The sequence below is a fragment of the Nyctereutes procyonoides genome, unplaced genomic scaffold (assembly GCF_905146905.1).
Source record: "Nyctereutes procyonoides isolate TBG_1078 unplaced genomic scaffold, NYPRO_anot_genome, whole genome shotgun sequence".
In the NCBI taxonomy this organism is placed as follows: Eukaryota; Metazoa; Chordata; class Mammalia; order Carnivora; family Canidae; genus Nyctereutes; species Nyctereutes procyonoides.
Genome location: NW_026575112.1, coordinates 907,050 through 921,299, shown reverse-complemented (window position 1 = coordinate 921,299; position 14,250 = coordinate 907,050). Strand labels below are relative to the sequence as shown.

Below are 14,250 nucleotides of genomic sequence, written 5' to 3'. Positions count from 1 at the left end.
GAAGTTATTAATTCATCTCCAGGCTATGAGAATCTGTTCCTTTCTAGAAAGGTGAAGGAAGTTAATTCTGTTTGTGCAGAGGTTTCAGGGCATTTGGGTGCTCAAAATTCTGATTCAACCCCAAACACCACTATCTTAGATTTCAGTTTTGTTTTTCTTTTTAGGTTTCTGTTGTTTGACATAAGAGACCACAGGGGCTGTGCCTTCTGTTACCTTTACAGCTTTGCCATACCTATGTTCAATCCCATGGCTTCAGTTTCATCAGAGTCTGTGTTTTGGCTTCTGGAGAATGAGCTGCAAGAGAAGACCTCTCATCCTGATGGTGTACCTTAAATTGTGTAGATCAAGTAATAACTACCCTATAGTTTATATTAGGCTTCTGATGCCACCAACAGAAGGCAGACCACTTCATAATCCTTGTAATTTTGTATTGCCCGCACACCATTCAAGCTCCACAATCATTGTAAATCCCAACACATCAATGTTGTTTGTGGAAAATCAGTATCTTTTTTTTGTGTGTGGTGTGTAGAAAATAAGAAAAATTTCTTTCCAACAAAAGGTCAAATTTGCTATCATAGAAGCACTGTAAGAGTTTTCTCTCAAATTACTAACTTATATGTTCTTCCACTTACAAATAATATTTTTTTTTCTACAGGAAAGAATAACCAGTTCTATAGTTTTCAATGTTATTTCGACTACGATTCCCCTGATACAACCAAATACCTCACTTCTCTCCTAAGTGGGTCAGCATCCTCATCATAACCTATGCATCATTTTCAGACATGCTCAGTTTGCCTCAAGTCTTTGCTCAAATAATTCATCCAGACCAGGAAGTCCTTCAGTTATACCTTTCATAATCTACAGTTCACCCTTGAACAATGTGGGGATCAGAGGCACATATAGCTTTTAACCTCCACCTCCCTGTCCAAACTTAACTATTAATAGCTTACTATTGACCAAAAGCCTTACCAATAACATTAACAGTCGATTAACACATATTTTGCATGTTATACATGTTTTATGTATTATATGCTGTATTCTTACAGTAAAATATGCTAGTTGTTTGGAAAATCATAAGGAAGAGAAAATACCTTTATAATACTGTACTATATTTGTTGAAAAAACTCTACATATAAATTAAATCACACGGTTCAAGCTCATGTTCTTCTAGGGTCAATGGTGCTATTATGTGCAACTCAAGCTTCACTCATTATGCATCCCTTTGTATCTATTTTAACCATGTTTTCCTTTGTATATCTCTTTGTACTTGATTGTGTGGGTTGTAAAAACATCTTATTTATTTTAGATATTTAGATGATATATGAAAATAAGAAAATTATTTCTTAAAATAATAAAAAATAACTTTATTTCTTATTTTCAAAGTTTTATTTAACACAAATCTCATTGCAGTATTTGTGGGAGGAAGTGTTATAAACTTACACCTACTCCCAGAGTTAAGTCTATGGAAACTGTTTGCCAAGCGGGGGCCAGAGGAGGAAGTAGGGCCATTGGATGTAAAGTGGCACAGAAGAAGTTTGCCACCCACTGTTCAATTAATTTATTCTGCACTAAAGCAGACTTTAAACCTGGCGGTAGGCTTCAATGAAATTTTCTAGTTTAACCTCTGTTGAGACAATATTTCCTGCTGTTCCTCAGAATTTGTTTCAAAATAAAAAGCACATGATTTATGGCCTCTCAATACTGAATAGAAGTGAACTCTTGGTTTGGGCTCAAACTCCTCAGAGTATAAAAAGTTATGAACCATGGCATAACTTTATTTTTAAGGATTAGAAGGAACTAAGCCATTTTCAGCTGATATTGGCCAACTTTTCTTTTGGGAAATATCTCATCCCATAGACAAAGTGAGGGAGGGTTTGGGGTTATAATCTCCCAGGTAATCTACTTTAAATGACACTTGGAAATTAAACAGAAAAAAAATATATATATATATATACACATTTCCAATGCTGAAACCAATGAATTTACAACCTTGGGTAGAAAAGAAACAAAAGCATTTTTCAACATAAATGCCAATGATGATTTTATTTCGTTTTAATTTCAAAGATCAGGAGAGAATGCTTTGCTTATGAGGGAAATAGGAAAGTCTTAGAATCAAGACTCACTCACATGGGCTGCTTGGTGTGGTGAAATTCATTATCTTCAACAGCAAAATTAAGCATTTATTTTGACTGTATGGAAAACACCAAACACCACCTTTTACTCAGAGATAATGAAGTTTATCTAATGAGATAATCACCTGGTAAGTAAATATCCAACCAAACTATAGTAAATAAACATGACTTTCAAATTTTTAAAAGCGTATATATATAATAAATTTACTTTTTATCTATAAATATACTTATTTTATAGGTGCTTTCCCTCTTCAAGTTTTGCAAATATTTTATAACATAACTTTCCATTACATTAGTACAATTCAATGAATGATTGATTTTATGTCCCTCAGCAGATGTCAAAATAAAGCAGAACTTTTTTTTGTTTTTTTTTTTAAGATTGACTTATTTATTTATTTGTGATAGACCTAGAGAGAGAGAGGCAGAGACACAGGAGGAGGGAGAAGCAGGCTCCATGCCTGGAGCCCGACGTGGGACTCAATCCCGGGACTCCAGGATTGCGCCCTGGGCCAAAGGCAGGCGCCAAACCACTGAGCCACCAGGGATCCCTGAAGCAGACCTTTTTTTTTTTGGAATGATTTTGGGAAATTCATGAAGGAAATAATAATACCATTCATGTTGTCTGTAGGATATATCTGAAAAAGAATTGGTCGATAAATCAAGAAAGCAACTTGAATTTTAAGCAGAAGAAAGAAAAGTAAAGAGAAAAGAGGTACAACTTAAATATAACAAAAGGAATACACTAGAGCAGAAATATGTTACTATTCCATGCCCTTTGCTACTCTGTATGTACAGTGAGTGATTAAAAATATGATTTGTTGTGATTTGGAAAACCTAAATATCAGAGAATCCTACACATCAATGTGGAGCAAATCTAATGAGAAGGAATGGGAAAAGAGTAAACAACAAGACAGAAAGGAAATAAAATTAGTTCAGTCAAGACTGGGGGTACTTGGCACTAGGAGAAAACTTTGAAGCTGTTGGCAAAAATGTAGCTCAACCTTGACTATTTTGAGTGAGACAGCTTGGGTACAGAAAGAAATAACAAAAATAGTAATATGCCCCTGGAATAATTCTAAGAATAATTTGAACTTGACAACCAAATTTTTCAGTAGGCAGATAATAAAAAAGAATTAAAATATGCCTAAAATTGGTCTTTAGAACCTATCGGTATTTTTTTCCAAGTTGTAAAGAGACTTGGTTTCTTTTTTGCAAAATAGAAATAATAAAAGAATCACTAGGACCTTTAGGATTCATAGCTGAATACATGTAGAAGGTTTAGAACCGCCTGTAGAGTATGGTAAGCACTAAATAATATTAGATATTGTCATTATTTCTCTTGTGTCTGTGCAAGACTGCTGATAATAGCAATCTATTTGATATAAATTGTAAGAGCCTGAATTTTTATTCATTAACATTTCAGTGTTATTATTTCTATATGGGGTAGCTAATTTTACATAATGATATGAGGAAAAGCCATGTGAAAGAGAAAATAATTAGTGCCTATTGCATACTTTGTATCTGATTATTCAAACTGCACAACTATGGAATATTGATATTAGAACTGCCCATGTTGAAAAGGGAGAAAAATTATCAGACAAGTTAATTACCTTACTCCAGACCATATGGCCAGATCACTATCCTGGTCTTTTGTATGAATCCAAAGTTAATCCACTGACCATAATATCAAAGTATCAACAGCATGCAGAATACAAGGCACAGCCACTGCCTGATGAGTTACCTTGAACCAATTAAATGAAAATTAATTACCCGGATGTTCAAATTTAATTGTTAGTAATGAGATACATAGAATATTTCAGGGAGGGTTAACGAGATAAAGATTTCCATAGATTGAAAGAGCTAAAAGGTAGACAAGAAGGAGTGGCTTTTTAAATTTTTTATTCAAGTACAGTTAATCTACAATGTTTTATTAGTTTCTGGTGTACAATATAATGATACAATAATGGTATACATTTTTCAGTGCTCATCAAGATAAGTGTACGCTCTAATCCCCTTCCCCTATATCACTCATCCCCCAACTCACTACCCCTCTGGCAATACTCCTTTGTTCACTGTATTCAAGTCTGCTTTTGTTTGTTAGTTCTTTATCCTTTCTTTGTATGGTTTCTTAAATTCCATATATGAGTGATATCATATAGTACTTGCCTTTCTCTAAGTGACTTATTTCACTTAACACTATACCCTCTAGGTCCTTCCGTGGTGTTGTAAATAGCAAGATTATTCTCTTTTATGTCTAAGACTATTCCATTGTGTATACATGTATGTATGTTTGTATGTATATATACACATCTTCTTTATCCATTCATCTATTGATTGAGTCTCTTATGTATCTTGGCTATTGAGAATAATGGGTCAATAACATAGGGGTGCAGATATTTGCAAAAGAGTAGCTTTTAAGCATGGGGTGACATAAGAAACCAAAATTTTAGAGGTTAATTTAGCAAAGTATATTGAATGAACTACAAAAAGACAAGAGTTACTAAAACAGAGGTGGAATATCTCTGTCCAACACAAGGGAAGCCTGGGTGCTGTTGTATGCCCCTTTTCAAACGGAAAGTAGAGAGGACTCAGAGCAGGAAGGAGCCTGAAATTTAATTCCAACAGTGCCTTGAAGTATCTATTAGTTGCAAATAAGGATGGGGAAAAAAGTCTATTATCCTATTATCCTTCAAAAAAGGGATACATTCTTTTTTTTTAAGTTTTTATTTATTTATTTATGAGAGATACACAGAGAGAGAGAGAGACGCAGAGACACAGGGAGAGGGAGAAGCAGGCTCCATGCAGGGAGCCTGACATGGGACTCAATCCCGGGTCTCCAGGATCATGTCCTGCGCTGAAGGTGGTGCTAAACCGCTGAGCCACCTGGGCTGCCTGATACATTCTTTTTTTTTTTTTTTTTTCCCAAAATCAAAGAATCAATTAGTATAGGAACTTCAAGTTCTTTAAAAAAATTGGGGGGATCCCTGGGTGGCGCAGCGGTTTGGCGCCTGCCTTTGGCCCAGGGCGCGATCCTGGAGACCCGGGATCGAATCCCACGTCGGGCTCCCGGTGCATGGAGCCTGCTTCTCCCTCTGCCTGTGCCTCTGCCTCTCTCTCTCTCTCTCTCTCTCTCTCTCTCTCTCTCTCTCTGTGACTATCATAAATAAATAAAATAAATAAATAAATAAATAAATAAATAAATCAAAAAAAATTGGTTAAATTCTCACATTCTAAGGAAAAGGAAAGGTAAAGAGTCCAGGCAAGGGCAGGATCCCATGGCATATGAATTAAGATAGTAAAGTAAATTCAAATTAAAAATAATAATAATAATAATAATAATAATAAAGCTTAGCCCCTAAACTAGCTCTTTGACTATATATATAAAATTGCGATTGAAATATCACTGCTCCAGGGGCACCTGGGTGGCTCAACTGGTTAAGTGTCCAACCCTTGGTTTCACTCACGTCATGATCTCAGGGTTGTGGGCTTGAGCTCCGCATTGGGCTCCTTGCTCACTGGTGAGTCTGCTAGAGATTATCCCTCTCCCATTGTGCTTCCTCTATGCTTGCTCTTGTTCCCTCTCTCTGTCTTTCAAATAAATAAATAAATAAATAAATAAATAAATAAATAAATATCTTTAAAAAATTATCATTGCTCCTATTTAAGAAAGCCTATTATAGTTAATGCTTCCTACAAAAGCATATGGGCTGTACTTGCCAGAATTTTGATTGATTTTGTTGCAAAAATTAACTGAATAAATTAGGAAGTGCCAGTTTTGATTTTTCTATTTGTATTTCATATATTTATTGTGTGGGTATTAGTAAAAATAGAGAGCATTTATAGAATACTTCCATATTTAAAACTATATTTAGATAACTGGATCCATTTTGTTTCTGAATTTTATTTTGCTTTTCTCATGTCATCACCAAGGGGGTCAGTGCCTTCCATATTTAGTTTTATTTATTTTTAACTTTTTTCTTAAGATTTTATTTATTCATTCGTGAGAGACACACAGAGAGGCAGAGACATAGTCAGAGGGAGAAGCAGGCTCCATACAGGGAGCCTGATGTGGGACTTGATCCCGGGACTCCAGGATCAATCCCTGAGCCATAGGCAGATGCTCAACTGCTGAGGCACCCAGGCGTCCCTGTATCTAGTTTTAGAGAGTCCATTACACTACCTGGAACGGTGCATGTTACATGGTAGGAACTCAAAAAATGTTTGTTAAATAAAGAAATAAATTATTCATTTCTCTTTCTGCCCTCAAAATCTTTAAAGCCTTATTTCATGCAATTGATTTGAAATTTTTAAAAGCTCCACGAAGTGTAGGGAAGGAAAGCATTATTTTAGTTCACATTAGAGAAAGGAAGGCCCAAGAGAAAGTGAAGAAAACTGACTATAGTTATATAGCTCATGAATTTGCCTTTGTGCCAGAATAGTCCTTGTAGCTTCTGATACCAAGTTGTCTCTTTAAATCGCATAAACATGAAATAGGATCTTGTAAATCTAAAATTCAGGGACTTTGGGATGCCTGGGTGGCTCAGTGGTTAAGCCTCTGTCTGCCTTTGGCTCAGGGTATGATCCCAAGCCTGGGGATGGAGTCCTGGGAGAAACCTGCTTCTCCCTCTGCCTGTGTCTCTGCCTCTCTCTCTCTCTCTCTCTGTCTCTCATGAATGAATAAATAAAATCTCAAAAAAAAAATAAAATGAAATAAAATTCAGTGACTTTAAAATTAACAAAGAAGACATTGTAAATAGTATGAAGATGTTAGAAATGTAAGTTCTAATAAATAGCATGATTATGAATTCTTTGGGTATCTGATGACACTTTGGAGAACTGTCAAGAAGAAACATTCAACTGAGGGAAACAAGGGAACGGGAAGTCACCCGATTATATGCCCATCTTTCCAGTGTGAGATCTAGTTAAGACCGAAGGAGCAACAGAGACAGAAGGAGTTTCAAGCTATCCTGTTCATTAATTAATGAAATGTTTCTACTTGTATTTTTTTCCTGTGAGAATCATGTTTTTTTTAAGAGCTATATGAAAAAAGTATTACAAATTAGCTTAGGTTCTTGGAAAAGATTAAAGATATGCTATTCCCATAGAAACATATTGGCACATTAATTGAAAATGAGCATACAGTTTAAAGTAAAGCTCTTTTTGAAAAAGAACTATATATTTTTTCTGATTATAGAAATACTGAGAATATTGTGATAGCTTGAAAAATAGTCCTTGGGATTTTTATGAAATTGTCATTATTTCTACAGGAAAAAATTCAGTCACCTTTAAAAAATAACAAGGGAGGGATGCCTGGGTGGCTCAGCAGTTGAGCGTCTGCCTTCTGCTCAGGGCGTAATCCCAGGGTCAGAGATCGAGTCCCACATTGGGCTCCTTTTGGGGAGCCTGCTTCCCCTTCTGCCTATGTCTCTGCCTCCTCTCTCTCTCTCTCTATCATTAATAAATAAAATCTTAAAAAAAAACAAGAGAAAATGGTGAAATTATAATTTCTTAATGCAATCCTTTATTAGAAAAAACAATGATTGAAGTCCAATGTATGTCAGGTGAGTGCCACTCATGTCTATACATTGTTCTAGTTTAGTCTTGTAGAAAATCTTTCTTTCTCAATATTAAGTATTATTATTATTGTTTCATACATCTATTTTAGGTCAAAAGAAATATCACAGCCTCTTAGACTTCAGCTGGTATTATATTTTCATTACTGCTTGCTATAATGTTGGTAAATATTAAGAGATTTCAACTAGGTCAGGACTAGGGTGAGGCAAGTGAGTTACTAACCTCATGTGCAAACAACTCAATAATCAAAATAATAAGATTTTTATGCAATATTTAAAATTTAAATTTTAAATTGCAGATTCCATCATAATAATGGAATTTTATTTATTTTTCTAAGTTTTTTTTAATACCAGTTAGTTAATATACAGTGTATTATAAGTTTTAGGTGGAGAATTTAGTGATTCAACAGAAAAATGGAATTTTAAATAAAGGCAGGATTGTACTTTGTAATTGCACAATTCATCTCACTTACTTGGATTTAAGTCTGGCTATTTCAACCTATCAAGCAGGTGAGCTAGTCCAGGAAAATAAATGCTCCCTCCCTAAGCCTACTTTTGCAACCCCTGCATAAGATGACTGCACATCTTTGTTTATGACTTGAACAAGTGTGACTATTAGTAATATTTCTTTTCACTCTACAAAAAAAACACCTAATCTATTATATTATATGGTAAGCCTATTTATACAAAGCTTATAATTGAAACTTTATAACTTGAAAATGTGCTGTAGGAAACTGATTAAACAAATAAATTTATTTTTACAACACTTCCTCTAATTCATACCATGTTTAGTTCAATATTTCTTATGCTGACTTATCTTTTTTTTTTCTTCAGGCAAACCTTTGAGACTTAACTGCATTAAGCCATGGAAAATATTAATAATGTCACTGAATTTGTTCTGTTGGGACTTTCCCAGAATAAGAAAGTTAAAAACTTATGCTTTCTATTATTCTTATTTTGTTACATAGCTATTTGGATGGGAAACTTGCTCATAATGATTTCTATCACATGCAGTCAGCTAATTGACCAACCCATGTATTTCTTCCTTAATAATCTTGCCCTCTCAGATCTGTGTTATACTTCAACAGTGACACCCAAGCTAGTCACTGACTTGCTGGTAGAAAGTAACATGATTTCTTATACTAACTGTATGGCGCAGCTTTTTGTCATGCATTTCTTTGGGGGGATTGAAGTCTTTATCCTCACGGGGATGGCCTATGACCGCTACGTGGCCATCTGCAAGCCCTTGCACTACACCGTCATCATGAACAGAAAGAGATGTTATGCCATAGTCATTGCTAGCTGTACTGGGGCATTTCTGCATTCTTTTGTCCAATGTCTTCTTACCATAACTTTACCTTTCTGTGGCCCCAATGAGATAGATCACTACTTTTGTGATGTGTATCCTTTGCTGAAACTGGCCTGCACAGATACCTACAGAGTTGGGATCCTAGTGGTTGCCAATTCAGGCATGATGGGCTTGGTGACCTTTGTGGTCTTGGTTCTATCTTACTTATTGATATTATACACCATCAAGTCTTACCCTGCAGAGAGCCGCACCAAAGCTCTTTCCACCTGCAGCTCTCATATCACAGTTGTGGTTCTGTTCTTTGTGCCTGTTCTCTTCATTTACATTCGCCCAGCCACAACTTTTCCAGAAGACAAAGTGTTTGCTCTCTTCTACACCATCATTGCTCCCATGTTCAACCCTCTGATTTACACATTAAGAAACATGGAGATGAAAAATACCTTGAGGAAAGTGTGGTGCCAGAAACCATGTTTGATTGGAAGGCAAATCATTATATAACCTACTTACGTGATAGTTACTGTACTTGAAAAACCATGAACTTTTTTGTAAGAAAAATAAGCATAGACATTGGTGTCACGGCATTAATAGGATAATTTATCTTGAAGTACTTTCTTCTTTCTTTATTGGTTCCTTATTTAAATTTTCCCCTAGTAATCTGAGCCATCATTTTCTCGTTGAAGTTCTATTACACTGTTCTTTGAAATATTTTTCCTTTGAACTTTATCCACAAGTTGCTAACTGGAGGTGTCCTTTCTACTCTCCTTTTATTTTGGATTCATGAATGAATCTATAAGTACATAAGCTGCATTCACATTAATCATCCCAGACATAAAGGGTCATCTCTGCGTTCTCATAAAAATGGAACATCAGAAACTTAGAATCATGTTTTTCACTCAGCTCATGAGTTTCCATATTCACTGCAACAATTTAAAAAGCAAAAATTATTTAAAATGGGTCTAAGCAATAAAAATACTATGTATGAAATAATGGTTCTATAAAAATTGGAAAAGTTTTTCTAAAATGACTTACTTAGATCATTTCAAAATCACAGCATTTTATTATAGAAATATTTGCTGTAAAATAGTAATGAAAAAGTTGTATTGATGATAAATAGTGTAGCCATATAATTCATTCTCCAAACTGAGCCTTGAGTGCAAAAAGAGGGTGTACAGATAATTGTGCTGACATAACAGACGTAAAATTAGATTGTGTCAGGAGAGTAGGATGTTTGACTACTTTTAAATGTCTGAGAAATGTGGATGCCCCAGTAGAAAGATTAGTGGCAGACTGTAGGATCTCCACTAACTATTACTGGGAACCAATGTGATTGTAAAAACAAATATAGATGCCAGTATTGAAACCACTTGGTCTAGAATATGCTTAAATTTATTTTTTCCTTTGCCATCAAAATGAAAACTATAAATTTCCAATTTCTATGAAACTTCTATACATCTGGATATCTACAGATATCTGTATAACTGAAAAAGCTTTTCAAATAATTGAAGTAAATAACAGTTTTGTCTTAATTATTTAGTAAAATTGAACTCACTGGACATCATGAAACTAAAATGATGGAATGGAGAGCGGAATTATATTGCACAGGTTAGGGGTAGAAATGAACATAAACCGAATATGTAACTGAATATATAAGTGAAGCTACAAATAAAAGTTCATAGCACAGTGTGCAATGAAAAATTTTAGAGAAGTTCAAATAGAAAAATATTATTGGATAATTATCATTATAAGGGGTATGTTTGTAAAGGTATTAAAATTTCAAAAACTATTACTAGATCAGTTGATACCCTAACTGAATATTTAGCAAAATTAGTGTGTAGCCTACATCATGATCCATGTCAGTTTGTACTGGTTCAATAAAGGTAACTCTTGAAACAGTGAGAAAATTATGAACCAATGTTTATTTTTCACACTTGATTTTGGGTTAAACTCTTAAGTTTATTGCCTAATAAAATGATTTTTATTCTATATAACTGATATTGCAAAGTAAACTAATAACAGAGATGACAATTAGGATTCAAATGATTTCTCCTAATGCTCAAAATAAAAAATTTGAAGTTGGTAACAGCTGATAATTAAGCATGGAGATGAAAAATATCTTTCTACTTGAGAGATCCTGGAAAGGCAACTATGCTTTCCTCCTCTTTTTCTTCCTCTGTAAAATGGAAGAAATATTAACTATCTCAAAAGGTAATTGTAAAACTGAAAGGAAATGAGTATTTGTTCTAAGAATGGAAACTGCTTACCATAATTTTTTATTGTTTCTATTATCCCTCATATCTGTACATTAATTTCTGTGAAACATTCAAATTAAAATGATCAACATGAATATTTTATTTTATTCTTTGAAATTTTTATTTTATAAAGATATACATAAGATTCTTGTAGCTTATGACTGTATATGTTAAAATAATATTATAATAAACAAGATTTCAATCGATGCAAGATAATTGTATTTTTTCTTTAAAAGCTCTAAAACTCTAACTTTGAATTAATGATCTAATTATCTGATTTATTTTATAGATGACTAAACTGACATTCAGAGGTTTATCATTTTTCTAAGCATCAAACAAGTAGTTTGGTAAAGAAAAATAATTTTTATATAAACTGATGGCAAAGTGTCAAAGTTTTATTTTAAGCTTGTCAGCAAGAAAGAAAGCTTCATAAAATACAGATCAAATATTTCACTCTTGATAGTAACATGTATAAAAGAAAGAGTAGAAGATGGAATCAGGTGAGATTTTCAAACTAGATACAACAGAGAATGTCTTCTTTAAAAAAAAAAAAAAAAAAAAAAACTCCGAGTCCACATAGTTGGATGAGTGAATCCAACTTCTCAAAGATTCACTTCTTTCCATTAAATTCCATTAGACAATGACTTAAATGTGCCATTCAATCCCCCTCCTCTCACTCTCTTATCTATCATCTATCTATCATTTATCAATCTATCTATCTATCTATCTATCTATCTATCATCATCATCATCATCATCTATCTACCCCATCACTAAATCTACTCTATAGTTAATGTCACATAGCATTTTCAGGTTATCTTAAACTTGAATTTAGGGGATCCCTGGGTGGCTCAGTGGTTTAGCGCATGCCTTCGGCCCAGGGCGTGATCCTGGAGACCCAGGATCGAGTCCTATGTCAAGCTCCCTGCATGGAGCCTGCTTCTCCCTCTGCCTGTGTCTCTGCCTCTCTCTCTCTCTCTCTCTCTCTCTCTCAAACTCTCTGTGTGTGTGTGTTGTGTGTCTCATGAATAAATAAATAAAATCTTTAAAAAAACTATGAATTTAGATAGTAAATGAAAATTTTTTACTTTGAAAAAATCCTTAATTTTGAAGGATTTATATTTTCTTCCTTTCCACGGGACTGCTAGTTATGGTTTACTCCTTGATCATATATATTGAATTTCAAACTAGTTAAAATAGCATGAGTTCAGCCATACTAATCTCTGCTACCCAAACACTTTTTGGAGTCTTGTTTGATTGAACCCAGGGTGGAATTTCTTCTTGGCTGTATGAATCCAAAGTATATGGAAGTGGAGAAATATGTGAAGAAGGATACCTATCAGCATAATGGTGGTGTCTAATGTCCAAGTGGGTCATTAAACCATGAAGGTGATTCCTAAGAGGGATGAAAAACAGAACTATGTGACAAGATGTTTATATATTCATTTAATAAATATTTTTTGAGCACCTAATAATGGATTATACCCTTTGATGGCTGCTAGGAAATTAGTAGTGAAAAACCTACAGCATGATCAACTACTTTCATGGACCTTAAAACTTAGTGAAGGATGAAAAAAGTGAAGCATATCAGCAAAAGAATATGAAAGAGAAACCCACCAATGGCAAGCTGATGTTTAAAGTTTAGCCCTTACATATTCTGACTGTTTTTTCCATCGGTAAGGAATTAAAGAAAGGGGATGTGTGATGAGAAGATATCCATTCACATCCAAAGATGAATAGCCTTCAAATCATTGGTTTCCCTTTCCAAAACCTTTCAGTGCACCAAACTTTCCTTATGGCATTTTTCATCTCTGTATTTCTAAGTGTATAGATAAGAGGATTGAGCATGGGGACAATAATTGTGTAGAAGAGTGTAAATACTTTATCCTCTGGTAAAGTTGTGGCAGGCCTAATGTAAACAAAGATGACAGGTGCGAAAAACAGGATCACAACTGTGATGTGGGAGCTGCAAGTGGAAAGTGCCTTGTGGCGGTTCTCTGCAGAATATGCTCTCACATTATATAATATCATAAAGTAGGAGGCCATCAAAACCACAAAGATCACCAGTCCCATCAGGCCGGAATTGGCAATGACTAAGAAACCAATTTTGTGTGTATCAATGCATGCCAGTTTCAACAAAGGATATACATCACAGAAATAGTGATCTATTTCATTGGGTCCACAAAATGGTAAAAAAATTGTAAGAAGAAACAGGCCAAGGGAATGCAGAAACCCCCCTGCACATGATGCTCTGAGAATTGAGTTACATCTTTGTCTATTCATGAGGATGGCATAGTGGAGTGGTTTGCAGATGGCCACATAGCGGTCATAGGCCATTCCTGTGATGATGAAGACCTCAACCCCTCCAAAGAAATGTGTAGTAAATAGCTGTGTCATGCAGTTTTTATAGGAAATGACCTTATTCTCTGTCAATAAGTCTGTCATTAGTTTGGGTGTCACAGTGGAGGTATAGAGGAGGTCTGAGAGGGCAAGGTAATTAAGGAAGAAATACATGGGCTGATTAATTAGCTGACTGCATGTGATGGAAGCCATAATAATCAAATTCCCCAACCAGATAGCTAGATAACAGAGTAAGAAAAACAAAAAGCAGAGGATTTGGACTCTCTTATTCTTAGAAAGTCCCAAGAGAATAAATTCAGTAACATTGTTCCTATTTTCCATGATCTGATGCTCCAGAAAGGTATCTGAAATGACAAAAGCAATGAAGCAAATCATTGATGAGAAAAAGGAAATCTAATATTCAATTAAAATCACCTAATGCATGTTTTAAGACATTAGCCATTTTAATCCATTGAAATCATTCATTCATTTAATAAAATCCTTTCAAATATCTAGTGCCAATATTCTTCCAGGAACTTTGGATATAGTGATGAATTAAACAAAGTCCTAGCTTTTGTGAAATTTAAATTCTTTTGGGAGGAAGCAGTAAATTCTACTCATAAAAAGTAAAAAAAAAAAAAAAAGAGA

At 34.5% G+C, this 14,250-nt stretch overlaps 2 protein-coding genes across 2 annotated transcripts; one reads left to right on the top strand and one right to left on the bottom strand.

The window, feature by feature from the left end:
* Positions 1-8,570: 8,570 nt before the first annotated feature.
* On the top strand, positions 8,571-9,512 carry LOC129514920 (olfactory receptor 4P4-like). Its single transcript, XM_055333609.1, has one exon. The coding sequence runs from the start codon at positions 8,571-8,573 to the stop codon at positions 9,510-9,512; it is 942 nt and encodes a 313-aa protein (XP_055189584.1).
* A 3,493-nt stretch (positions 9,513-13,005) lies between these two features.
* LOC129514919 (olfactory receptor 4P4-like) lies at positions 13,006-13,944 on the bottom strand. The gene has a single exon (XM_055333608.1). The coding sequence runs from the start codon at positions 13,942-13,944 to the stop codon at positions 13,006-13,008; it is 939 nt and encodes a 312-aa protein (XP_055189583.1).
* Positions 13,945-14,250: the final 306 nt, after the last annotated feature.

What these genes read in the sequence shown, in the direction of transcription:
- LOC129514920 (XM_055333609.1), top strand. Translation starts at nt 8,571, where the DNA reads ATGGAAAATATTAATAATGTCACTGAATTTGTTCTGTTGGGACTTTCC.
- LOC129514919 (XM_055333608.1), bottom strand. Translation starts at nt 13,944, where the DNA reads ATGGAAAATAGGAACAATGTTACTGAATTTATTCTCTTGGGACTTTCT.